The following is a 27580-nucleotide window of genomic DNA, read 5'->3' on the forward strand; positions in this document are numbered from 1 at the left end:
ACATTGTTAATGTTGTAAATGACTATTGTAGCTCGAAATGGCAGATTTTTTATGGAATATCTACATAGGCGTACAGAGGCCCATTATCAGCAACCATCACTCCTGTGTTCCAATGGCACGTTGTGTTAGCTAATCCAAGTTTATCATTTTAGAAGGCTAATTGATCATTAGAAAACCCTTTTGCAATTATGTTAGCACAGCTGAAAACTGTTGTTCTGATTAAAGAAGCAATAAAACAGGCCTTCTTTAGACTAGTTGAGTATCTGGAGCATCAGCATTTGTGGGTTGGATTACAGGCACGTGTCATTGGAAAATCTACCGTTTCCAGCTACAATAGCCCTTTACAACATTAACAATGTCTACATTGTATTTCTGATCAATTTGATGTTATTTTAATGAACAAAAAATGTGCTTTTCTTTCGAAAACAAGGACATTTCTAAGTGACCCCAAACTTTTCAACGGTAGTGTATATATACTGAATACATTTTATCCAACCACAGGAGCCCACTCTCAATTTTTCAAAATACACCACAGAGCATAATTTAGCCACAGAGGATCAATAGTTTAAAAAAAATAACTGTGGATTAAAATTTACCACAAGCACATAGAGATAACCCCTAAAATAAAGCCAACATTCACTGTCCCCATCTCAGTCAGAGTCATTGCCTCCGCCGTAGTCAGAGCTCCTGTCGTCTTCCTCAGAGGAACTGGGGTCCTTGGTGCTGGCCTCAGAGATCATACCGTCCGAGCTGTCAATCTCTAGCACGTCATCGTCCATATACAGGTGTTTGGCCCTTGCAGGGTGGCTAAGACACACACACACACACACACACACACACACACACACACACAGGAGCAGTGGCACACAAACAAACACAAACATACACACATGTGTAAGCCGCAGAGGTCAGAGGCCAAAGACGGGAAAGGTTGAGCAGGAATTTGCCTTTTAGGTGAGGGGAAAAGAACAACTTTTCAAGCGAAGCCATCTTGGAACACCATGTTTGCTCAGGATTAATCAATTGGTCTGGATTTTGTTGTTTGAAAAAAAAAAAAAATCCTTCCATCGCCAAGTTATAGAGTTGGCTTTTGTTGGTGAGATTCGAAGGGCAATTTCTTTTGCATATGTGGTTACACATGACATTGTTAAATGTAACCCTAAAGAAGCACCCAATGCGCAGAGATCAGAAAACCCAACAGAATAAGAGGCAAAGTAGTGCCTTCACCCATAAACCATAGATATAGAATCCTACTGATATATTGTGTATCCCATAGACACCAAATCAAATAGAATGTGTTCAACTGATCATAAATGCACTGTCTAAAACAGAGACATCGGGTGTCAACCATCTAAAGGTAAAAAAAACTGCAATACGGTGACAGTCATAGTGAAATAGTCAATTCTTTGACATTTTTAAGCATTTGAACATAATGATTTTGTATAACCAACTTTATGTTGAGTGTGATATTTTATAAATGTCTGTTTTAAACAAATGCCTTGGGTCTTGCAGTGAATATTGACATTTTTTTTAGTATTTCTGCAGTAGTTGAACATTTTCACGGATAAAAAAAACAACATCTGCTTAGAAATACAAAATCACTTCAGAACAAAAAAAAAATGATATCATTGATCAGCAGTAAACTGAGACGGAAATGTAAAGACATCTTGTTTTGGACTTGTGGTTGAAAGGAATTGAACCAGATGAGAGAGAGACTGCTGGTACCTATACAACCATGTGCATTGGCTTACTAAGTGCATGCGATTGGAAATTGATTGGGCAGATGTTAGAGTTTGAAACTGGTTAGTAGTAAATCACAATAGAAACACTATACAGGAAATACAGGAAAATATGAATGCAGGCATACTGTCTTTCCAGAAAGGTGCATGGCAGTAAGATACAGGATCCAGCAGATGGATCATCTACAGTAGTATTCTAAGGCACTTTTAGCATTTAAGTCTGCTCTTTGTAAAAACATCTGCCCAATTATAGGTCCAGGTGTTTGGTTCCAAAGCTAGGTTCAGAGGAGAGTGTCCACACAGACAGAGCATTTGACTGAGCACAGTCCCAGAGGTGAGCACCGCACAGCCCAGCCAGAGTGAGGAGACCGGGTGGAGAGATCCCACTCTCTCTTGCTCCTTCTCTCTGTCTTACCACACGGTAGGGTCCTTTCTCTGTCTGCGAGGTAGATCCTCCGCCCCCTCTTCCTCCTGTCTCTTCTCACGACATCGTCTTATTGACATGATGATGACGAGGAGGATGACCATCAGCACGATGGCGCCCCCGATGGCTGCAGCCAGCATGATAATCTCAGAGAAGGATGCTTTAAAGAGAAGAGGGGTAAATGAAATAGACAAAGAGGTAACTGTCACTTTATCTATTCAAACAGGACTAGATGGCTGGTTCCCAGGGGAGGTACATGATGATGACTTTATGGGATGTGTTAGGATTTGCATCAACAGTATACATAGTATCCCACTACAGTAGCAATGTCGGCTAGTACCTCTTGTTGCTGTGAGAAAGGAGCTGCTGGATGTAATAAATTACAAATATGCCAGATTGGTTTTGTAAAGATTGCTGGGAGGTTTTCACAGCCTGAGGCCAAAGATTGGACAGCAGACATGTCTACAGTATATTTTAACCCAGCACCCTTGAACGCTTCACAGTAGACAGACACTAACCTGTGGTGACCACGGTTAGTTTCACCTCCCCTGCGGTGCCATGGACGTCTGGAGGGTTCTTCACCTGGCAGCTGAACGTCCCATTGTAAGTGAACTTGACCTTACGTACCACGATGGAGGCGTCCCGCCCCATGATGTCACCTGCCCATGTCGCCCGCTTATGGAAACGCCCGTCTGGGGGAGGGTAAGGCCTCTCATGGTAATAGAACACCTGACATAGATTGGCACAATGCTTAATGAGATCACATTGCACCTCATTAGAGGGTAGTTAATTGCATCTAATTGACACCTCTGATTGAGTTTCTCCAACAATAGCCTTTCCGAAACAAGGTACAGTGAGGGAAAAAAGTATTTGATCCCCTGCTGATTTTGTACGTTTGCCCACTTACAAAGAAATGACCAGTCAATAATTTTAATAGTAGGTTTATCTGAACAGTGAGAGACAGAATAACAACAAAAAAATCCAGAAAAACGCATGTCAGAAATGTTATAAATTGATTTGCATTTTAAGTATTTGACCCCCTCTCAATCAGAAAGATTTCTGGCTCCCAGGTGTCTTTTATACAGGTAACGAGCTGAGATTAGGAGCACACTCTTAAAGGGAGTGCTCCTAACCGCAGCTTGTTACCTGTAAAAAATACACCTGTCCACAGAAGCAATCAATCAATCAGATTCCAAACTCTCCACCATGGCCAAGACCAAAGAGCTCTCCAAGGATGTCAGGGACAAGATTGTAGACCTACACAAGGCTGGAATGGGCTACAAGACCATCGCCAAGCAGCTTGGTGAGAAGGTGACAACATTTGGTGCGATTATTCGCAAATGGAAGAAACACAAAAGAACTGTCAATCTCCCTCGGCCTGGGGCTCCATGCAAGATCTCACCTCGTGGAGTTGCAATGATCATGAGAACGGTGAGGAATCAGCCCAGAACTACACGGGAGGATCTTGTCAATGATCTCAAGGCAGCTGGGACCATAGTCACCAAGAAAACAATTGGTAACACACTACGCCGTGAAGGACTGAAATCCTGCAGCGCCCGCAAGGTCCCCCTGCTCAAGAATACATATACATGCCCGTCTGACATTTGCCACTGAACATCTGAATGACTCAGAGGACAGTTGGTAGAGCATGGTGTGTGCAACGCCAGGGTTGTGGGTTTGATTCCCACGGGGGGCCAGTACTACAAACCAAAAAAAATGCATGAAATTAAATGTATGTATTCACTACTGTAAGTCGCTCTGGATAAGAGCGTCTGCTAAATGACTAAAATGTAAAAAAAAAAAAAATGTAAAAATGTGGTCAGATGAGACCAAAATGGAGCTCGTTGACATCAACTCAACTCGCCGTGTTTGGAGGAGGAGGAATGCTGCCTATGACCCCAAGAACACCATCTCCACCGTCAAACATGGAGGTGGAAACATTATGCTTTGGGGGTGTTTTTCTGCTAAGGGGACAGGACAACTTCACCGCATCAAAGGGACGATGGACGGGGCCATGTACCATCAAATCTTGGGTGAGAACCTCCTTCCCTCAGCCAGGGCATTGAAAATGGGTCGTGGATGGGTATTCCAGCATGACAATGACCCAAAACACACAGCCAAGGCAACAAAGGAGTGGCTCAAGAAGAAGCACATTAAGGTCATGGAGTGGCCTAGCCAGTCTCCAGACTTTAATCCCATAGAAAATCTGTGGAGGGAGCTGAAGGTTCGAGTTGCCAAACGTCAGCCTCGAAACCTTAATGACTTGGAGAAGATCTGCAAAGAGGAGTGGGACAAAATCCCTCGTGAGATGTGTGCAAACCTGGTGGCCAACTACAAGAAACGTCTGACCTCTGTGATTGCCAACAAGGGTTTTGCCACCAAGTACTAAGTCATGTTTTGCAGAGGGATCAAATACTTATTTCCCTCATTAAAATGCAAATCATTTTATAACATTTTTGACATGCGTTTTTCTGGATTTTTTTGTTGTTATTCTGTCTCTCACTGTTCAAATAAACCTACTATTAAAATTATTGACTGATCATTTCTTTGTCAGTGGGCAAACGTACAAAATCAGCAGGGGATCAAATACTTTTTTCCCCCACTGTAATTTTTCTAAACTGTTCAGACAGATTTCAAAATGACGCTGACAAGGTTGATGGTTGACTCAGAGGTCCTTGAAAAACGACAGAATACAGACTATAAACAAACACACACACACACACACACTGTCTCTGAACTACATCTCAGGATGTAGGATGCCCAGAGGGTTCCACAATTAGCCAGGGTGACTCACTGACTCCTCACGGCCAGGTCCGATGGGTCGGAAGCTCCATGAGACCGTGAGCGTTGCTGGGGTGATGGGCGAGCTGCTCTGGAAGGTACATTTCAGCCACACATCTGTACCGTTCACTGCCTCCACCTCCCCCGACGTTTCCACCCTCAGCCCACTGACCGGTAACAAGCCTGAAGCCACAGGATCACAGCACAGCACAGTAGTTATGCAACAGAAACTCTGCTAAACATACATACAACATCAATACTGTATGTTATCGATGTTTGTGTACAAACAAACCCTCACAGAAACACATTACAGAGAAAATGCTGGAAAATGAAAAAAATTGGCTGCATTTTCCCTGCTCCAGATAATGGATTGAGTGACACCCACAGAATGGAGTCTGCAGTGTGGTCCACACACACACACACACACACACACACACACACACACACACACACACACACACACACACACACACACTCCCAGGAAGAGACATTCTTAATCGCTCCTCAGTTCCTGTTTCACGACAAACAACGTTACATCAGTGCTCAGCTGATTATTTCTGTTTTTCTCTGATATTATATTGGTTTTAAATCGCTTTAGTGCAATTTTCACAAGTATGTGATACATTTTCACAACTCTTAGTACAAAAAAAAAAGATAATCAAAAAGGCAGTTGTTTCAAAACTATAAGCACATTTTTAATTGACTAAGTACAACACACAAAATCAATCATACTTTCCCACCAAACTTAATCCGTGTATCATCTAGAAATACGGTTCACATTGCAATACGTGTTCATATGAAGCAATTACTTTTCAAAATGCAAAATTCACATTACTTTTGACATGATTGTATTCTCAGTTGTTAAAATACATTTTAGTATCACTTAATCAAATCAAATTGTATTTGTCACATGCTTCATAGACAACAGGTGTTGTAATAAAAATAATGAGTAAAAATAACATGGCTATACATTTTAGGGAGTCTAAAATAATATGTCTCTATACAGGGAGTAGCAGAACGCGTCGATGTGTAGGGGTAGGAGGTAATTGAGGTAGCAATTTAGCCAGGGGTAAAGTGACTAGTTAACAGGATTGATAATAGACAGTAGCAGTGTGAAAATGTGTGTGTGTGTGTGTGTTAGTGTGTGTATGGGTGTGGCGTCAGTATGCATGTGCGTGCGTGTGTGTGTGTGTGTGTGTGTGTGTGTGTGTGTGTGTGTGTGTGTGTGTGTGTGTGTGTGTGTGTGTGTGTGTGTGTGTGTGTGTGTGTGTGTGTGTGTGTGTGTGTGTGTGTGTGTGTGTGTGTGTGTTGGGGTGTCAGTGTACTGTAAGTATGTGTGAGTTTGTGGATAGTGTCCAGTGCGTGTGCATAGAGTCAGTGCAAGAGAGTTAGTGCAAAAAAGGGTCAATGCAGGTAGTCTGGGTAGCAATTTAATTAGCTATTTAGCAGTTTTAAATATAAGTCTTATGGCTTGGGGTAGAAGCTGTTTAGGGTCCATGCCAGATCTTTTCAGCCTCCTGAGGGGGAAGAAGCATCGTCGTGCCTTCTTCACAACTGTGTTGGTCTGTTTGGACCATGATAGATCCTTAGTCATGTGGACCCGCTCCACTACAGCCCAGTCAATGTGAATGAGGGTGTGCTCGAACCTCTGTTTCCTGTAGTCCACGATCAGCTCCTTTATCTTACTGACATTGAGGGAGAATGGGTTAAATCAGGGGCCCCACGAGTGTTTCTTGGTAGTCTTAAACAAATCTACTTCAAAACAAAAGTATACACCTCATATACATGGTTATGGGCTTATAAAAAATAAGACACCTGTACCATGTCAGATATAGAGTCGAAATGTATTACATTTTGAGTATGCGTCACAATATTACACTTTATACACATCACAGAAGACTGAATTATAACAAAACTGTTTGACATAGAAACACCAGATTTTCAGTGTTATAAAAAAATATTTGTCTACTAATTATGAAATTATGAAAAATATTAGTAACATTCCACCCATGATGGCACTAGGTCATTTGACTGCAGGAAAGGTGTGTCACTGATCTACACACAATATCCCATAATGTCAAAGTGGAATTTTGTTTGTAGAACTTTATTGAAATTAATAAAAAATGAAATTTCTGGAGTAAATAATGATTAAACCCCTTTGTTACAGCAGCCTAAATAAGGTGAATAAGACTGCTCTTTGCCTTTGTAGGGCAGTTCAGGTGAATGCCCTGCCATTGCCATTAGCCTGCCTCCTGTCCCTCCTATCGCCATGGGTACGCCTTCCTGAAACAATGGCACTATACTTTGCTTAAACCTGTTCTGCCTTAAAGATTAGTTGTTGACCTTTTGATTAGTTGTCCTTAAAAGACTAGAATGTTCCCATGTGGTTTGCCAAAAAAGATCACAAGATAGTAACCCTGAATGACGAATGTGTGAACTATCAAACAGATGTCACATTTCTTGTTTCCTGCTTGTAGCAGGGCACATTGAAAGGAATCCTTTTCTCTTACTTACAGTGCATTTGGAAAGTATTCAAACCCCTTCCCTTTTTCCCCATTTTGTTACGTTACAGCCTTATTCTAAAATGGATTAAATGGATCTACACACAATACCCCATAATGACAAAGCGAAAACAGGGTTTTAGAAATTTTTGCAAATGTATTACAAATAAAAAACCACAAAAACCTTATTATTTACATGAGCATTCAGACTCTTTGCTATGAGACTCGAAATTGAGCTCAGGTGCATCCTGTTTCCATTGACCATCCTTGAGATGTTTCTACAACTTGATTGGAATCCACCTGTGGTAAATGCAATTGATTGGACATGATTTGGAAAGGCACACATCTGTCTATATAAGGTCCCATAGTTAACAGTGCATGTCAGAGCAAAAACCAAGCTATGAGGTCGAAGGAATTGTCCGTAGAGCTCCGACACAGCATTGTGTCGAGGCACAGATCTGGGGAAGGGTACCAAAACATTTCTGCAGCTTTGAAAGTCACCAAGAACACAGTGGCCTCTATCATTCTCAAATGGAAGAAGTTTGGAACCACCACAACTCTTCCTAGAGTTGGCCCCCCAGCCAAACTGAGTAGTCAGGGGGAAAGGGGCCTTGGTCAGGGAGGTGACCAATAACCCAATGGTCAATCTGACAGAGCTCCAGAGTTCCTCTGTGGAGATGGTAAAACCTTCCAGAAGGACAACCATCTCTGCAGCACTCCACTAATCACGCCTTTATGGTAGAGTGGCCAACGGAAGCCACTCCTCAATAAAAGGCACATGACAGCCCACTTGGAGTTTGCAAAAAGGCACCTAAAGGACTCTCAGATCAAAAGAAACAAGATTCTCTGGTCTGATGAAACCAAGATTGGCCTGAATGCCAAGCATCACATCTGGAGGAAACCTGGCATCATCCCTACGGTGAAGCATGCTGCTGGCAGCATCATGCTGTGGGGATGTTTTTCAGTGGCAGGGACTGGGAGACTATTCAGGATCGAGGGAAAGATGAATGGAGTAGGTACAGAGAGATCCTTGATGAAGAGGGCTCAGAGGGCTCAGGACCTGCTCCAGAGGGCTCAGGACCTCAGACTGGAGCGAAGGTTCACCTTCCAACAGGACTTCCACCCTAAGCACACAGCCAAGACAACACAGGAGTGGCTTTGGGTCTCTGAATGTCCTTGAGTGGCCCAGCCAGAGCCCGGACTTGAACCCGATCGAACATCTCTGGAAAGACCTGAAAATAGCTGTGCAGCAACGCTCCCCATTCAAATTGACAGAGAAGAGTGGGAGAAACTCCCCAAATACAGGTGTGCCAAGCTTGTAGCGTCATACACAAGAAGACTCAAGGCTGTAATCACTGCCAAAGGTGCTTCAACAAAGTACAGAGTAAAGGCTCTGAACACTTATGTAAATGTGATATTTAAATGTTTTTGTTTTAATACATTTACAACCATTTCTAAAAACCTGCTTTTGCTTTGTCATTATGTGGTATTGTGTGTAGATTGATGATGAAAAAAAACAGTTTCATCCATTTTAGAATACAGTTGAAATGTAACAAAGTGTGGAAAAAGTAAAGAGGTCTGAATACTTTCCGAATGCACTGTAAATGTTACATGATTTCATGACAAGTGTTTCTGCAGTGAGGGTGTGTAATGCAAGTCAAGGTGTCCTTGGATGAATGTTAGCAAGATGCATAACCAGCATTGTTAAAATAACTATTTAATTAAATGTGACCATAGCTGTTCACATCCTAAAAGAATAATATGTTCAATCGTAGTCCATGAAGAGGTATTAGGGTTATGTGCACAGCTATAACTGCATGTAACAAAAGGTATACCCATTACAGTAAATATATATCCAAAATTAAGTTGCTGGGGTCTTTTTTATGGGGGGGGGGGGGGGGGGGGGTTCATACTGCTTTACTAAAATTGCATTGGAAAACGCAGTACCCTAATACAATACTACATGTATATGCCATTTTCACTTTTATCCAAAGTGACAACAGTCCACACACTTTTGTATGTGACCCCAGTGTGAATCGAACCCACAACTCTGTTGTTGCTAGTGCCATGCTCTTACTAACTGAGCCAAATAAGACATGAGCGTGCCACCCTCCATCAGGCCATGGATGAGCCATCCAATGACATCAATCCAGACACTATGTCAGGCTTGTTTGGTAATACGGCCCTGGACATTTACTACAATGTAGATGAGAACCAATGGTCATATGCTCAAGACAGGCTTGCTGCAAACTAGTACCTGTCAAACATGATGTTTTTTCCATTCATTTAATTAGTTGAATTTTATTACAGGACACCTATGTTGTAATTATATCGGTAAATATATATTTTGGATCAATGGTTGCGTGGTGAAAGATGTCTCCAAACAAAATTAATGCAAAATAAAAGGTTTTGAATATAAGACTGGCTGCGTTACAAGTGTTACCAATTTGGAGTTTTGTACTAAGAGTTTTGAAAATTCACCACATACTTGTGAAAATAGCAACAAAGCGAATGAAAAAAACTGTACCAAACAATCTTGTCCCCAATTAAATCAGAAGCCCTGCTTATTCTGTCCAGGTGTCGTCCGAGTTAAGATTGCCCTGTTTGCTTTGTGTTCTGAGTGAGTGTGTGTTCCAGGTAGAACCCTTTAGGAGCCATGTAGAACCCCCTGTGGAAAGTGTTTTACATGGACCCCTAAAGGGTTCTACCTGGAACCAAAAAGGGTTCTCAAAGGGTTCTCCTATGGGGACAGCCAAAGAACCCTTTTAGGTTCTAGATTGCACCTTTTTTTCTAAGAGTGTATGTTTACCCATTTATACTGAACAAAAAATATAAATGCAACATGCAACAATTTAAAAGATTTTACTGAGTTACAGTTCATACGAGGAAATCAGTGAATTTAAATAAACTAATTAGGCTCTAATCTGTGGATGTCACATGACTGGGAATACAGATACGCATCTGTTGGTCACAGATACCTTAAAAACAAGGACCTCACAATGGGCCTCACAATGGGCCTCACAATGGGACTCACAATGGGCCTCAAAATGGGCCTCAAAATCTCATAACGGTAGTTTTCTGCATTCAAATTGTCATCATAAAATACAATTGTGTTTGTTGTCCATAGTTAACAGTATGAGTACCCATTCCATAACCCCATCACCACCATGTGGCACTCTGTTCACAACGTTGACATCAGCAAACCACTCGCCCACACGACGCCATACACATGGTCTGCGGTTGTGAGGCCGGTTGGATGAACTGCCAAACTCTCTTAAACGACGTTGGAGGCGACTTATGGTATCATTATCATTAAAATACACTGCTCAAAAAAATAAAGGGAACACTTAAACAACACAATGTAACTCCAAGTCAATCACACTTCTGTGAAATCAAACTGTCCACTTAGGAAGCAACACTGATTGACAATACATTTCACATGCTGTTGTGCAAATTGAATAGACAACAGGTGGAAATTATAGGCAATTAGCAAGACACCCACAATAAAGGAGTGGTTATGCAGGTGGAGACCACAGACCACTTCTCAGTTCCTATGCTTGCTGGCTGATGTTTTGGTCACTTTTGAATGCTGGCGGTGCTTTCACTCTAGTGGTAGCATGAGACGGAGTCTACAACCCACACAAGTGGCTCAGGTAGTGCAGCTCATCCGGGATGGCACATCAATGCGAACTGTGGCAAGAAGGTTTGCTGTGTCTATCAGCGTAGTGTCCAGAGCATGGAGGCGCTACCAGGAGACAGGCCAGTACATCAGGAGACATGGAGGAGGCCGTAGGAGGGCAACAACCCAGCAGCAGGACCGCTACCTCCGCCTTTGTGCAAGGAGGAGCAGGAGAAGCACTGCCAGAGCCCTGCAAAATGGCCTCCAGCAGGCCACAAATGTGCATGTGTCTGCTCAAACGGTCAGAAACAGACTCCATGAGGGTGGTATGAGTGCCCGACGTCCACAGGTGGGGGTTGTGCTTACAGCCCAACACCGTGCAGGACATTTGGCATTTGCCAGAGAACACCAAGATTGTCAAATTCGCCACTGGCGCCCTGTGCTCTTCACAGATGAAAGCAGGTTCACACTGAGCACGTGACAGACGTGACAGAGTCTAGAGACGCCGTGGAGAACGTTCTGCTGCCTGCAACATCTTCCAGCATGACCGGTTTGGCGGTGGGTCAGTCATGGTGTGGGGTGGCATTTCTTTGGGGGGCCGCACAGCCCTCCATGTGCTCGCCAGAGGTAGCCTGACTGCCATTAGGTACCGAGATGAGATCCTCAGACCTCTTGTGAGACCATATGCTGGTGCGGTTGGCCCTGGGTTCCTCCTAATGCAAGACAATGCTAGACCTCATGTGGCTGGAGTGTGTCAGCAGTTCCTGCAAGAGGAAGGCATTGATGCTATGGACTGGCCCGCCCGTTCCCCAGACCTGAATCCAATTGAGCACATCTGGGACATCATGTCTCGCTCCATCCACCAACGCCACGTTGCACCACAGACTGTCCAGGAGTTGGCGGATGCTTTAGTCCAGGTCTGGGAGGAGATCCCTCAGGAGACCATCCACCACCTCATCAGGAGCATGCCCAGGCATTGTAGGGAGGTCATACAGGCACATGGAGGCCACACACACTACTGAGCCTCATTTTGACTTGTTTTAAGGACATTACATCAAAGTTGGATCAGCCTATAGTGTGGTTTTCCACTTTAATTTTGAGTGTGACTCCAAATCCAGACCTCCATGGGTTGATAAATTGGATTTCCATTGATTATTTTTGTGTGATTTTGTTGTCAGCACATTCAACTATGTAAAGAAAAATGTATTTAATAAGATTATTTCTTTCATTCAGATCTAGGATGAGTTGTTTAAGTGTTCCCTTTATTTTTTTGAGCAGTATATTAGGCAACAGCTCTGGTGGACATTCCTGCAGTCAGCATGCAAATTGCACGCTCCCTAAAAACTTGAGACATTTGTGGCATTGTGTTGTGTGACAAAACTGCACATTTTAGACTGGCCTTTTATTGTCCCCAGCACAAGCTGCAGCTGTGTAACGATCATACTGTTTAATCAGCTTCTTGATATGCCACACCTGTCAGGTGGATGGATTACCTTTTTCTTTTATATATAGATATTTTTTATATTAAAACACTCTACCTGCAGTGAAGCCACTCAACATTTACATTACATTCAGTCATCTAACCGTCTCCCGTCCAGAGCGACTCACAGTAGCAACCAGGGTCAAGCGCCCCACCCAAGGGCACGTCGACAGATCTCCCATCAAGTCAAGACGGGGAATCGAAAAAGCGACGTATCGGCCCCCGGCCCGAACTCCCAACCGCCAGGCCACCAACCATCCAAGATCCTCCCCTCAGGCCACCGTCCCCCAACAACCAACAACAACCAACAGCAACCAACCAAAAAAAGAAAAACTAAGTAAAACAACAACAGAAAACAACAATGCAAAAACAAAAGACATCAAGGTCAACAAAAATCAAAACGTCAAGATCAACTGTGTATGTTTCAGTGCATGTGTGGCAATACCCCTTTTTAACAGGGTAGGCAACAGGGGTGTTGTCCAACCCAATGACCAAGCAGAACATGACCTAGACCTTTAAACCTCTGGGAAGATATGATCGGAAGTACATGGTTGTATTCATTAGGGCACACCGTAGCAAAACGTTTTGCAACAGAAAACAAAATTGAACAAGTACAGGTAGTCAGTCACCTTCCCGCTTCAATTTGTTTTCTTCTGTTTGGTGCTAATGAATATGACCCAGGGTCTATAAGGTCCTTTTGGGGCAAACACATGCACTTGAACCAGCTACATGTGATCTTCACTTTAACTGGATAACTACTGTATATGGCAGGCAACCAAATACAGTCATAATACTAATCACTCTGATCTCTCCTCAAAATGCATGCATCCCTCCCGCACTGAGAGGGCTTTTGAAATGGATATAGGCATATGGGTCCATATAGACTGGATGCTTGTTTATCTAATGCGTTTACTCATGTAACTAGGAAAACAGCTGCTGGGCTCGGCTCCCCAGGAACCCAGGAACCCATCTCATCCTTATCAGCAGCGCAGAGGGCTTTCTGTAGGCCACATTACTAGTAACCAGCCCCACTGTACATTAGACAGAGAGGACCCTCTCTCTTCACCCCCACCAGAGAAGTTCCCCCTGGCCCTAATGTGTTTTAAATTGCCCAAAATCATTGGGGGGGGGGATGTTTTAGTTGGCGTGGCTGTTTTGTCTTTGGGGTGGGGGGCGGGGGGGTTTGGTAGAGGCAGACTGATTGGGGCGGCAGGTAGCCTAGTGGTTAGAGCGTTGGACTTCTAACCGAAAGGTTGCAAGTTGAATCCCCGAGCTGACAAGGTAAAAATATGATGTTCTGCCCCTGAACAAGACAGTTCCTAGGCAGTTCCTAGGCTGTCACAAAAATATGTTGTTCTGCCCCTGAACAAGACAGTTCCTAGGCAGTTCCTAGGCTGTCACAAAAATATGTTGTTCTGCCCCTGAACAAGACAGTTCCTAGGCAGTTCCTAGGCTGTCACAAAAATATGTTGTTCTGCCCCTGAACAAGACAGTTCCTAGGCAGTTCCTAGGCTGTCACAAAAATATGTTGTTCTGCCCCTGAACAAGACAGTTCCTAGGCAGTTCCTAGGCTGTCACAAAAATATGTTGTTCTGCCCCTGAACAAGACAGTTCCTAGGCAGTTCCTAGGCTGTCACAAAAATATGTTGTTCTGCCCCTGAACAAGACAGTTCCTAGGCAGTTCCTAGGCTGTCACAAAAATATGTTGTTCTGCCCCTGAACAAGACAGTTCCTAGGCAGTTCCTAGGCTGTCATAAAAATATGTTGTTCTGCCCCTGAGCAAGACAGTTCCTAGGCAGTTCCTAGGCTGTCACAAAAATATGTTGTTCTGCCCCTGAACAAGACAGTCATTGAAAATAAGAATTTGTTCTTAACGGACTTGCCTTGTTAAATAAAGGTAAAATAACATAATAATAATTGGGCCTGCTTTGAGAAACAGGGCAAAATTCTCAGGGATGAGAAAAATGCCTCTATTTAGAAGAGCTGAGCTGGCTAGCTAGGCCTCTATCAGTCCCTGTTAATGACCGTGGCTGGCAGAACGAGGACGAGGAGGAGGCTCAGACCTGGGCCAAACAGTCTGTCTGTCCACAGCAGACAGACTCCACACTGGCTTTGTTGTGAGTCAGGCATCACCCTCCTTCCCCAATACATTTATCTTCCACCAGGAAACTGGAGTAGAAAGGATGGGGGGGTGTTGGAGAGCGGAAGGGGAGGGGAGGTGGATTAAATTGGTTCTCACATGGTACTTATTTACAGTAGGTTCATCCAAACTCAAGTATGTTAGGTAATCATTTTAAAAGATCACACTATGAGCGGTACATCATTTGAATTTGTGTAAAAATGTTTAATCGTTTTCCTTTCATTTATTAGAAGCATAAATAGCACTTATTTCTCCGGCATGAAATAATTGGCCTTGATTTAATTCGGAGATGAATACTTCTGCTAATGCAGTAGCTTTTTGATGCCAGTGTTACTGATGAACAATTACTTCTCAGGATTTCTGAATCTAATGTGGGTTTTAATAGAGGTAAAAAAAATATTGTAAAGTGTGTACCAATTACTTTAATAGCATATCCATATATGTTATTATATGTTATTTAATGAGGAATTAGTGACAGTTACAATTACAACAAAAAAACTGTTCTGAGAACACACTGCTAGCTTAGTTTGTGTTACTGTTTAATGCCAAGCACAGATAGGAAACAAGGAAATTAATTTCCTTAAGCATTAATCGTGCAAACGCATTTCTTTTTTTATGGTGGCAAGGCAGCCGTGAGTTTCAAACCTGTTCTGTATCCATGAAACAGTCCACTGGGCCACCAGGATGGAGCTAGCATGCCATGAAGTGCGGCAAGTAGCCTAGTGATTAAGAGTGTTGGGCCAAAGGTTGACTAGGTGAAAAATATGTTGGTGTGCCCTTGAGCAAGGCACTTAACCCTAATTGCTCTGGATAAGAGTGTCTGCTAAATGACAAAAACATATTTTTTTAAATATTTTTTTCTACTCTTTTTTTCTACAAAGTTGTGGACTCGTGGGTGTGGCCAACACACCTGAATATACTTAAGATAGAGGATAGAGTTTTGTTGACGCTGAGAGCAGAATGTGTATGTTTTTAAACAGCATTCTTTGAACATTGTTAATGTTTTGTGGTTTTCCTGGAAAGTTTTCTTAACGTTCTCCGAACAATTAGCCACACCTGATCTTAAGTACTTGTTTCCATTGAAATTCAGTCTGTTAGAAAATACTAAAATGAAGAGCTTTGTATGAAATTAAAAAACATGATATGCTAGTTCCATCCTGGTGGCGCAGTGGACTAATTCCATGGATCGAGAACATAGGGTCAAATCTCACTGATGCCATGCCACAATAAAAATACGTTTTTGCATGATTAATGCCTAAGCAAATTCATTTCCATTATCCTATCTGTGCTTGAAGTTCAAAACAGTTAACCCAAACTAAGTCTTATTGAAACATTTTCTGAGAATATTATTTAATTGCCTTCAAATAACCTATAATTATCAGGTTTCAGGTATGACCCAGATGCAGACAGTGTCAAAGAAACAAACGTTTATTTACAGTACAGGGGCAGGCAAACGACAGGTCAAGTCAGGCAGAGGTCAGTAATCCAGAGAGGGTGCAAAGGTCCAGAACGGTAGGCAGTCTCAGGGTCAGGGCGTTTCTTGATGTGGTCGTTCCTTGATATCAGGAAATGCCCATTGGTGCCTGCCATTGGTCAGTTCTGATGGTTTCTCGACACAGATGATTTGCTTCCATAGCAGGTTAGAATAATTAGCGTGGCAAGTTAGGCAGGTTAGGAGAATGAGGTTAAGGTTAGGAAAAGAGTTAGGGTTAGACTTAGCTACAATGCTACAGTTGTCAACAACTATTGTCCCCGACGCGAACTAAATGGCCACGGACCAATGGCGAGCATCATAGGGTGTAACCTGATATCAAGAAGCGGTCTGTAATTAAACCCTTCTCGTTTTACCGGTCAGAAAACGTATGGATTTGTTCATTGGCATGGGAAACGTATGTTTATATTGCCAAAGCAAATGAAATAGATCATAAACAAAAGTGAAATAAACTATTAAAAAAATTAACAGTAAACATTACACTCACAAAAGTTCCAAAAGAATAAAGACATTTCAAATGTCATTATGTGCAAATAGTTAAAGAACAAAAGGGAAAATAAATAAACATAAATATGGGTTGTATTTACATTGGTGCTTGTTCTTCACTGGTTGCCCTTTTCTTGTGGCAACAGGTCACAAATCTTGCTGCTGTGATGGCACATTGTGGTATTTCACCCAATAGATATGGGATTTTATCAAAATTGGGTTTGTTTTCTAATTCTTTGTGGGTCTATGTAATCTGAGAGAAATATGTGTCTCTAATATGGTCATACATTTGGCAGGAGGTTAGGAAGCACAGCTCAGTTTCCACCTCATTTTGTGGGCAGTATGCACATAGCCTGTCTTCTCTTGAGAACCAGGCCTGCCTACGGCAGCCTTTCTCAATAGCAAGGCTATGCTCACTGAGTCTGTACATAGTCAAAGCTTTCCTTAAGTTAGGGTCAGTCACAGTGGTCAGGAATTCTGCCAAATAGCATTCTAGCATTCTGCTCAGTTTTTTGTTAATTCTTTCCAATGTGTCAAGTAATTATCTTTTTGTTTTCTCATGATTTGGTTGGGTCTAATGTGTTGCTGTCCTGGGGCTCTGTGGGGTCTGTATGTGTTTGTGAACAGAGCCCCAGGACCAGCTTGCTTAGGGGACTCTTCTCCAGGCTCATATGTCTATTGGTGATGGCTTTGTTATGGAAGGTTTGGGAATCGCTTCCTTTTAGGTGGTTGTAGAATTTAACGTCTCTTTTCTGGATTTTGATAATTAGCGGGTATCGGCCTAATTCTGCTCTGCATGCATTATTAGGTGTTTTTCGTTGTACACGGAGGATATTTTTGCAGAATTCTGCATGCAGTCTCAATTTGGTGTTTGTCACATTTTGTGAATTCTTGGTTGGTGATCGGAATTCCAGACCTCACAACCATAAAGGGCAATGGGTTCTATAACTGATTCACGTATTTTTAGCCAGATCCTAATTGGTATGTTGAATTTTATGTTCCTTTTGATGGCATAGGCCCTTCCTGCCTTGTCTCTCAGATCGTTCACAGCTTTGTGGAAGTTACCTGTGTTGCTGATGTTTAGTCCCCGGTGCACAACTGAGCAAGAGGACAAGAACATTAGAGTGTCTAGTTTGAGAAACAGACGCCTTACAAGTCCTCAACTGGCAGCTTCATTAAATTGTACCCACAAAACATCAGTCTCAACGTCAACAGTGAAGAGGCGACTCCAGGATGCTGGCCTTCTAGGCAGAGTTGCAAAGAAAAAGCCATATCTCAGACTGGCCAATAAAAAGAAAAGATTAAGATGGGCAAAAGAACACAGACACTGGACAGAGGAACTCTGCCTAGAAGGCCGGTATCCCGGAGTCGCCTCTTCACTGTTGACATTGAGACTGGTGTTTTGCGGGTACTATTGAATGAAGCTGCCAGTTGAGGACTTGCACTTGTGCAAATCTAACGAGTTGTTTTTACGTAATGTGTATACAAGGAATGGTTGCCTCTTTCATAAACGGTGGGATTTACATTGGATCTGGAAAAACAATGTAAGGCAAATCAACCAATCGGCAGGGCTCTCCCCTCGAACTCAGGAAATTGTGTTCTTTACATTATTTCCAAGATCGTGTCTGAGTTGCTTTTTCTTCCCCCGTCATGACCAGACTCCTAGTCCGTCGGGAGGAAACCTGACTCTCTTACAGGTTTGGAGGAAGAAACACTTGGGCCGGGTCTCCGACACACAACAACACAAAGCCTAAAAAGACTACAAAGACACTCTTCTCTCCTTTGTGGTCAGAGATTTCACAAGCCCAGGTTACATTTACAAGAGCTCTTTCATATTGGGAGAGTAGAGCTGAGTTCAGGTATCAACCTGTATTCACAGGCCAGGGCTACAGAGAGAGGGGCAGGGCCAGGGGTGTTGAGTGTTCCAGTGGTGCCGTGCAAAATATATGGTGGGATAGCTCCCACTTGGACATCGACAAATATGCACAGTAGGCTACACACTATCACTATCACTCTCTCCCTCCCTGTCGCTCTGTCTCTCTCCCTCAATCCCTCCCGCATAGGGCTGTGGCGGTCATGCCATTTTGCCAGCCATCAATTTAATAGACACCATCACAATAAATCCATTCTTTATTTTAGGCAGGTCTAAAAAAAAACATGATGATATGAAGAACATGTATTTCAGAAGAACAGAGTATGAGTTGGCCTACTGTGTGTTAGTTATCTGGCTATGCTCCATGCCATAGGCTCTGTAGGCTTGTTCATTTAGCAGACAAGATATGCTTATAAGTCCCGTGCCATTATTTTATTTTATATGACTTTATACTAAGAACAATATAAATTAACTTAGCTGAATAAAATAGAAAGGATATTTTTCCCATTACAGAGCGAGTGCGCATATGAAGTGGCTATGTTGAGCGTAAAAGTGACCATTTGAAACAGGTCCTAAGTGGTAGATTTATAGTTATTTGGCAACCTTAGTTGTGAATGATACAAACCTTAGAATGTCCTAGAAATCAAAACATATATGGGATGCATGACGCGACTACAGGCTATTGATGATTTGAGAAAGTAGCAAAAATACGTATGCGCTTTGTTCCTTGCTCCAGACTGCACAGCTGTTCTCTCATCAAGTCATCATATTTTCATCAATCAGACTATTCTCAATTGAATCTTGCCTTTCGATTTAGAATGGCCCATTATGAAATGTGCAGCAAAAGGGGCACGGGCAAAAACACATGTCAGATGTATGCACTTGAATAGCGAATGGAGGCCGCACGCTTTCCCTCCAGTCCGTTTTGTAGGATACTTCGGTTTTATAGAGGATCATGTGCTTAATATGAGCAGCTGAGAAATAAATATAAGAACACTTATTTACTCCATTCATCAACCACTGTTTGAGGAGCATGATCTTGCTGCCCGACAGGTGATATTCCGCCCAAACTCTGTATGCCATTGACTCTCCAACCTTGTTCCTGCAACGACCCAGTGCCTAATTTGGAAAGAAAGTCAAATCTGTTTGGGAACATCGATAGTAACATGTTTTCGCAGCAAAACATATTTCACTAAACTGTTGACAGCCCGTCAGCGTGCTCGAGAAAGGAATAAAGGAGAGAGAGGAGGAGATGGAAACATGGTTTGAGATATTCTATATAGCTAAAGGTAATATGTCACTCAATGAATTATGAAAATATTTTAAAAATGCCCTATTACTAGGCTATTCAAAATCAAATACAATACAATTCACTATAATTGTAGGCTAACTGTAAACCGCCCTGCACAATCAATGAACCATCAACATCACCCAGGGCTATAGTTCTCTCCCAGACTCATGGATAGACATTTTGGAGCGTACTGTAGCATAAGGTAACCAGTCCATCCAGTATGCATAATAATACAGTCCACACTCAAAGGCTAGACTAATTATGTACCAAAGACATCTTAAATCAGTTTTATGTTCTACTGACATGCGTAATATGCGGTAGGCTATGTTTGTATAACGACATAACCATCATTTTAATTCCGTTTTTTTCCCGGGTTTACACAAGAATAAGCTCTAATATGCATATGGGTGTTTTGAATTAATCACCACCTTAAAAAGCGCTGTCCGTTTCTTTGTTAGGCTTTGAAACAACATCCATGACCACCATGTTTTGCACTGTCTCAACCTGCTGTTGATCTTCTTTCTTCAAATTGATCATCACAGTGAGGTGAGTTTTAAAAGTAGGATAGTCCTACTGTTTTGATGATAAGTGTGTGATGTGATTTTCCATGGCATTTGCATTGATGTCAGAGTGGTTAAAGGGACAATAGAGTCCTGAGTATCAGGCCATTAGGACCTGATGGTAGTTAGTGAGTTGGGTACTACCAAAGCATGTCCAGAGTGCATAAAAGGAGATTACCGTGACTCAACGGTCACATGGAATTTCATTGCGGTCATGAGTCATGACGGTAATACGGTCACCACAACAGCCCTAGAGGGAGTCCCACTCCTTTTCCACCCCCTTCTCTCTCTCTCTCTCTCTCTCTCTCTCTCAACTTCCCCCTCTCCCCCTTTATTTACGAATTTAGGGGTGAACTGACAGACTACAATTAATCTTGTAGTATTGGCCAGGAGAAGTCTGTTTACAATAAGAAAGGATAAACATTTAATCCATCAAACCTTGTCACGCCCTGACCATAGAAAGCCCTTAGTTCTCTATGGTGTTGTAGGTCAGTGCGTGACTAGGGGGTGTTCTAGTCTTTTCATTTCTATGTTGGTGCTCTTGGTATGGTTCCCAATTAGAGGCAGCTGATGTTCGTTGTCTCTAATTGGGGATCATACTTAAGTTCTCCATTGTGCCCACCTGGGTTGTGGGATATTGTTTTGTGCATGTAGTACCACTACTTTCACATTTAGTTGTTGGTTTATTGTTTTGTAGAGGTTTCACTGTTTATTGAAAGATGTGGAACTCTAATCACGCTGCGCCTTGGTCCGTCTCTCATCACGTTCGTGACAAACCTCCTCTCCCTCCTCGGCCTCAACGCTGACTCAAGACGTTCTCCACAGATTGTTGATTTGGATTCATTATTTTAAGTGGGTCTAGGTCCAACCCAACAAAATCACTACCGCCCACACCAATTACGCTCTAATGCGCGGAAGAACTTTTCCACACACCATATTTAAATTACAGGTAGCCATTTTGTTTAGTTCCATAGCGCCTTAGAGGTGGAGGATGACTTTGGACCAGATAATTGAATGGATCAACTCCTTTGAATATGTAAGTTTGTCCCAGGGACTCCATAAAACATTTTACATAATACATGCAGTCTCTCACAGCGACAATTCTCTCATGCTCTGACATGTAAGCCTTTCATCAATGTTCATCACTTGGCTATTTAGCTGGTTCTTGACTAATTTCCTGCTGGCTCTAACGACGTCAGATGAGCCGTCTGAAGTTACTGGAACTGGTTTCTTTTTCCTGAGGAAACCCACTAGAGTTAACTGGAAGTCCATTTGCTTACATTATTTGACAAATCGTTTGGAGAACAACAGAACAGTCCCCACAACAACTTTGTCATGCACAGGGAAGTACATATGAAATCAAACCATTGTTTCAGCTTAGGGCCAAAACCGTTCTCATGAAAATAAATCAGGAGTTTTAAGAGTGGCTTTGCATTGAAAGCCCGGGAAAGCAGGTCCATCCCTTGACTTTATGAGGCTAGCTTATAGGGTGGAACTTGAGATAGACCAAGTGACTATCGACTGTCCCCCTGGGCTGCCCCTTCACTTTCTGCATAAAAGGTGTGTTGACTGTTTAGCATGTCAAAAACACACAGCTTTCCTTAGTGATATTGACCATGTACTAATACCAGAGGCGGTCAGTAGTGGAACAGAAGTGACCTTTCTCTATTATGGCTAATGAGATGTTATCAACTATGCCAAACTGCCAACCAAATATCTGGAGGTTAGATAACCAACACAGGCAATTCACTATTGCTCTGAACTCGTGTGTGTGTGTGTGTGTGTGTGTGTGTCAAGATGGTAAACCTGAATATCAAAACAAGCTGACACATGCATGGTTGTGTGCCTGTGAGCTCTCATGGTCACAGGCACACAAGGCTGGTTGATAGGAAAGGATACCTAGGTATATACTTATGAAAGGTTAACCCAGTCATGGTAAGAAAGAACAGTTATCACCAATGGCAGAATATCACATAATGGTTAAGAGAGCATTGTGACGGCGTCCAGTTCATGTTTTAGCTAAACAGGGGAAACAGGGATATTTACAATATCGAAACAATATTTCTCTCAGGCCCAGAGTAGTCCAAAAGAGCCTAGAGAGGGGGTAGGAAACCCTGGTCCTGGAGAGCCGCAGGCACTTCATGTTTTTGATTTAACCGACCTGGAAGACCAGGTGTGTTGAATTTAGGAAATCACTGAACTGATCAATTAGCTCAGTTGGTCAGGTGTGGTGTCTAGTTAGGACAAAATCCTGTTATATCTGCGGCACTCCAGGAACAGGGTTGCCTGTGAGCGAGCCTATAGGTCTATAGATGAATTGCAATTAATTGCAAAGTCCCTCTTTGCCATGCAAATGAACTGAATCCCCCAAAAACATTTCCACTGCATTTCAGCCCTGCCACAAAAGGACTAGCTGACACAGGTGTCAGGGTTGACGAGGACAAGGCTGGAGATCACTCTGTCATGCTGATTGAGTTCGAATAACAGACTGGAAGTTTCAAAAGAGGGTGGTGCTTGGAATCATTGTTCTTCCTCTGTCAACCATGGTTACCTGCAAGAAAATACGTGCCATCATCATACTTTGCACAAAAAGGGCTTCACAGGCAAGGATATTGCTGCCAGTAAGATTGCACCTAAATCAACTATTTATCGGATCATCCAAGAACTTCAAGGAGAGCAATTCAATTGTTGTGAAGAAGGCTTCAGGGCACCCAAGAAAGTCCAGCAAGTGCCAGGACCGTCTCCTAAAGTTGATTCAGTTGCGGGATCGGGGCACCACCAGTACAGAGCTTGCTCAGGAATGGCAGCAGGCAGGTGTGAGTGCATCTGCATGCACAGCGAGGCGAAGACTTTTGGAGGATGACCTGGTGTCAAGAAGGGCAGCAAAGAAGCTACTTCTCTCCAGGAAAAACATCAGGGACAGACTGATATTCTGCAAAAGGTACAGGGATCGGACTGCTGAGGACTGGGGTAAAGTCATTTTCACTGATGAATCCCCATTCTGATTGTTTGGGGCATCCGGAAAAAAGCTTGTCCGGAGAAGACATGGTGAGCGCTACCATCAGTCCTGTGTCATGCCAACAATAAAGCATCCTGAGACCATTCATGTGTGGGGTTGCTTCTCAGCCAAGGGAGTGGGCTCACTCAAAATTTTGCCTAAGAACACAGCCATGAATAAAGAATGATACCAACACATCCTCCGAGAGCAACTTCTCCCAACCATCCAGGAACAGTTTGGTGATGAACAATGCCTTTTCCAGCATGATGGAGCACCTTGCCACAAGGCAAAAGTGATAACTAAGTGGATCGGGGAACAAAACGTCAATATTTTGGGTCCATGGCCAGGAAACTCCCCAGACCTTAATCCCATTGAGAACTTGTGGTCAATCCTCAAGAGGTGGGTGGACAAACAAAAACCAACAAATTCTGACAAACTCCAAGCATTGATTATGCAAGAATGGGCTGCCATCAGTCAGGATGTGGCTCAGAAGTTAATTGACAGCATGACAATTGCAGAGGTCTTCAAAAAGAAAGGTCAAGACTGCAAATATTGACTCTTTGCATCAACTTCATGTAATTGTCAATAAAATCCTTTGACACTTATGAAATGCTTGTAATTATACTTCAGTATTCCATAGTAACATCTGACAAAAATATCTAAAGACACTGAAGCAGCAAACTTTGTGGAAGTTAATATTTGTGTCATTCTCAAAACTTTTGGCCACAACTGTATAGTGCTGCTACAGCCTAGGCTACTATATTGTAGAGGACAGGCATGAGATTGATTCTTACCCTAAATGCAATATATTTGAAAAATGCTACATGAATGTGAACATTTGAAAGAGGGAGAGTTTATACAGTTGAGTGAGTGATGCTCAAAAGTGTCAACAGTTTGTTGTCAGTAAATTGCTCAACAACAATATCAACAAGGTAGGTCCGTCAGGCCCTAGTTTTGTCGCAGCTGGACTACTGCCCAGTCATATGGTCAAGTGCCGCAAAGAGGGACTTGGGAAAATTACAACTGGCCCAGAACAGGCTGGCCCTTAAATGGACACGTAGAGCTAACATTAACAATATGCATGTCAATCTCTCATGGCTCAAAGTATAGGATAGATTGACCTCATCACTACTTGTTTTTGTAAGAAGTATTGACATGTTGAATGCACTGAGCTGTCTGTTTAACCTGTTGGGGCTAGGGGGCAGTATTTGCACGGCCGGATAAAAAACGGACCCGATTTAAACTGGTTACTACTCTTGCACAGAAACGAGAATATGCATATAATTAGTAGATTTGGATAGAAAACACTCTAACGTTTCTAAAACTGTTTGAATGGTGTCTGTGAGTATAACAGAACTCATATGGCAGGCCAAAACCTGAGAAGATTCCATACAAGAAGTGCCCTGTCTGACAATTTGTTCTCCTTCTGTGGCATCTCTATCGAAAATACAGCATCTCTGCTGTAACGTGACATTTTCTAAGGCTTCCATTGGCTCTCAGAAGGCGCCAGAAAGTGTAATGGGGTGTCTGCAGTCTCTGGGCTAAGTACAGGAGCTCTGTTTGTGAGTGGTCAGGCTCGGAACAGTGACACTGGAGATGCGCGTTCATGAGAATTCTCCATTTTTTTCTTTCAGCCTTTGAATGAATACAACGTCGCCCGGTTGGAATATTATCGCTATTTTATGAGAAAAATCGCATAAAAATTTATTTTAAACAGCGTTTGACATGCTTCGAAGTACGGTAATGGAATATTTTGACTTTTTTTTGTCACGAAATGCGCTCGCGCATCACCCTTCGGATACTGACCTGAACGCACGAACAAAACGGAGCTATTTGAATATAACTATGGATTATTTGGAACCAAAACAACATTTGTTGTTGAAGTAGAAGTCCTGGGAGTGCATTCTGACGAAGAACAACAAAGGTAATCAATTTTTTTTTATAGTAAATCTGAGTTTGGTGGGTGTCAAATTAGCTAGCCGTGATGGCCGGGCTATGTACTCAGAATATTGCAAAATGTGCTTTTTAAAATCTGACACCGCGATTGCATAAAGGAGTTCTGTATCTATAATTCTTAAAATAATTGTTATGTTTTTTGTGAACGTTATTCATGAGTAATTTTGTAAATACACCGGAAGTTTTCGGTGGGTATGCTAGTTCTGAACATCAAATGCTAATGTAAAAAGCTGGTTTTTGATATAAATATGAACTTGATTGAACAAAACATGCATGTATTGTATAACATAATGTCCTAGGAGTGTCATCTGATGAAGATCATCAAAGGTTAGTGCTGCATTTAGCTGTGGTTTTGTTTTTTGTGACATATATGCTTGCTTTGAAAATGGCTGTGTGATTATTTTTGGCAGGGTACTCTCATGACATAATCTAATGTTTTGCTATCGCTGTAAAGCCTTTTTGAAATCGGACAACGTGGTTAGATTAACGAGAGTCTTATCTTTCAAATGGTGTAAAATAGTCCTATGTTTGAGAACTTTGAATTATAACATTTTGTGGTTTTAAATTTGGCGCTCTGATTTGTCACTGGCTGTTGAATAGTGTACCCTAGAGAGGTTTTAAACAGATAAAAAGACAGCGAGGACTGTGAAAAGTCACACACACAGGTACAAACACCCAACAACAAACACATATAACATACACACAATACACACACGTACACCTGGACTGTGTGTAGTTGTAGAGTGGTGGCCAGAGAGCACACACTTAATGTATTGTGAAATCTGTTGTAAAATGTGTTTTAATGTTTAAAATTTGTATTATAATGTATATTACTGTCTTAATTTTTCTGGGCCCCATGAAGAGTACAAATATTGTCTATCTTTATTTGCACAATTAGTCAATATGAAGGAATTATTGCTCAGCACATGCTGTCAATGTAAACCTTAGCAGTTTGTGCTTTGCTTGCACCTATGCATATAATCCATTTATAGCATACAGTTGGACACTTCCAGAGATGAAGCCAAGGTTAAATAGGCCTACTGTTCTCCAGAGAAATATCAGTGATGCCTACCAGTGCATGAAACTAAAAACGTGTCAATTAACTTCAATTAGTCCAGCATGCTCCGTTGTATACATGTTAACTTAATAGCCTAACATTTGAACTATTTTCAGTGTCAGCTGTTTATTACATATCCACTGAGGGTCTTTGTATGTGCCAAGATAGTAGCTCATATGATACACTAGCGACATCCTTTGGCTTGTTCACGGGAAACAGGTGGACCTTCCTATCCGGCGGTCAACATCTCGGAACCCTTTGCTAGCACGCAAGCACGGATACACATGATCAAAAGCAGGAAAGTAATTATGTTGCATGAAGCTTCAAAACAATGCGTCTTTGCCTCAATACCGACAAATAATGTAAAGTCATTAAGGGGCTATAGCCAAGTTGCATTTTATAATCACGTAGGAACGCTCAAGCGAACAACCCTATATGGCAGCAACGCATGTTGCCAAATTCCCACTTCCCTTTGACGCACGTCGGACACACGGATCAGGTTGGAGACTCTTCCGGTATTCATAATGTTTTCACCACTTTAGTGCTCATAGAACAGCTACTCCAACATCTCACGATAGCATATTAATGATGTGTCGAGTGAAGGATGGAGGAGGAACATTACTGACACGAAAGAACCTAACCATATGAGCTAAACTACTATAAACAGAGATTAATAATACCCACAATGACTATTATCTTGGACTAGTTTCCATTGTTTGGATTAATTCAAAATGTGTAGAGCATAAATCAAAACAACTTCGCACACTCACCTGAAGCTGCCAGTCCGGACAAGAGGACGAGGAGATAAAAATGCTTTACGCTCATTGGAAAAGGTGTCCGGAGTCGACCAAATTGCCTAGACCCTTGTGGTGTCCCCACCAACCCACTGAATAAAATCAAAATGGACTGGACACTTCGATGCTATAAACTCGCTGAACTCTTCTGGACCTGTAGTTTAGACTGACTGTAAACCTCAACCCTACCCGCACTGACAGGCGGCCAGACGATGTGGGACACGTCTCAACTCGATCCTGCCCTCGTCATTTTTACGGTCTCCCACCTTTTTCGAGCGGAGTAACAAACCTTCACTCTATACTTATCTAATTTTCACTTGCTGAAGTTGGGGAAGACAATTTTCCAACCTGTTGAGCCACCAAACTTTTCAGATTTTACTGCCGTTCCA

At 42.3% G+C, this 27580-nt stretch overlaps 1 protein-coding gene across 1 annotated transcript; it reads right to left on the bottom strand.

Annotated features, from left to right (window-relative positions):
• Positions 1-27580, bottom strand: LOC106580813 (myelin protein zero-like protein 2). The gene is made up of 5 exons (XM_014162267.3): positions 27168-27580; positions 4958-5127; positions 2682-2892; positions 2155-2323; positions 1-807 (listed from the first exon to the last, which is right to left on the bottom strand). The coding sequence occupies exons 1-5, from the start codon at positions 27220-27222 to the stop codon at positions 651-653; spliced, it is 762 nt and encodes a 253-aa protein (XP_014017742.1). The 5' UTR covers positions 27223-27580; the 3' UTR covers positions 1-650.

The sequence above is a fragment of the Salmo salar genome, chromosome 20, assembly GCF_965601325.2.
Source record: "Salmo salar chromosome 20, fSalSal1, whole genome shotgun sequence".
Classification (NCBI taxonomy): Eukaryota; Metazoa; Chordata; class Actinopteri; order Salmoniformes; family Salmonidae; genus Salmo; species Salmo salar.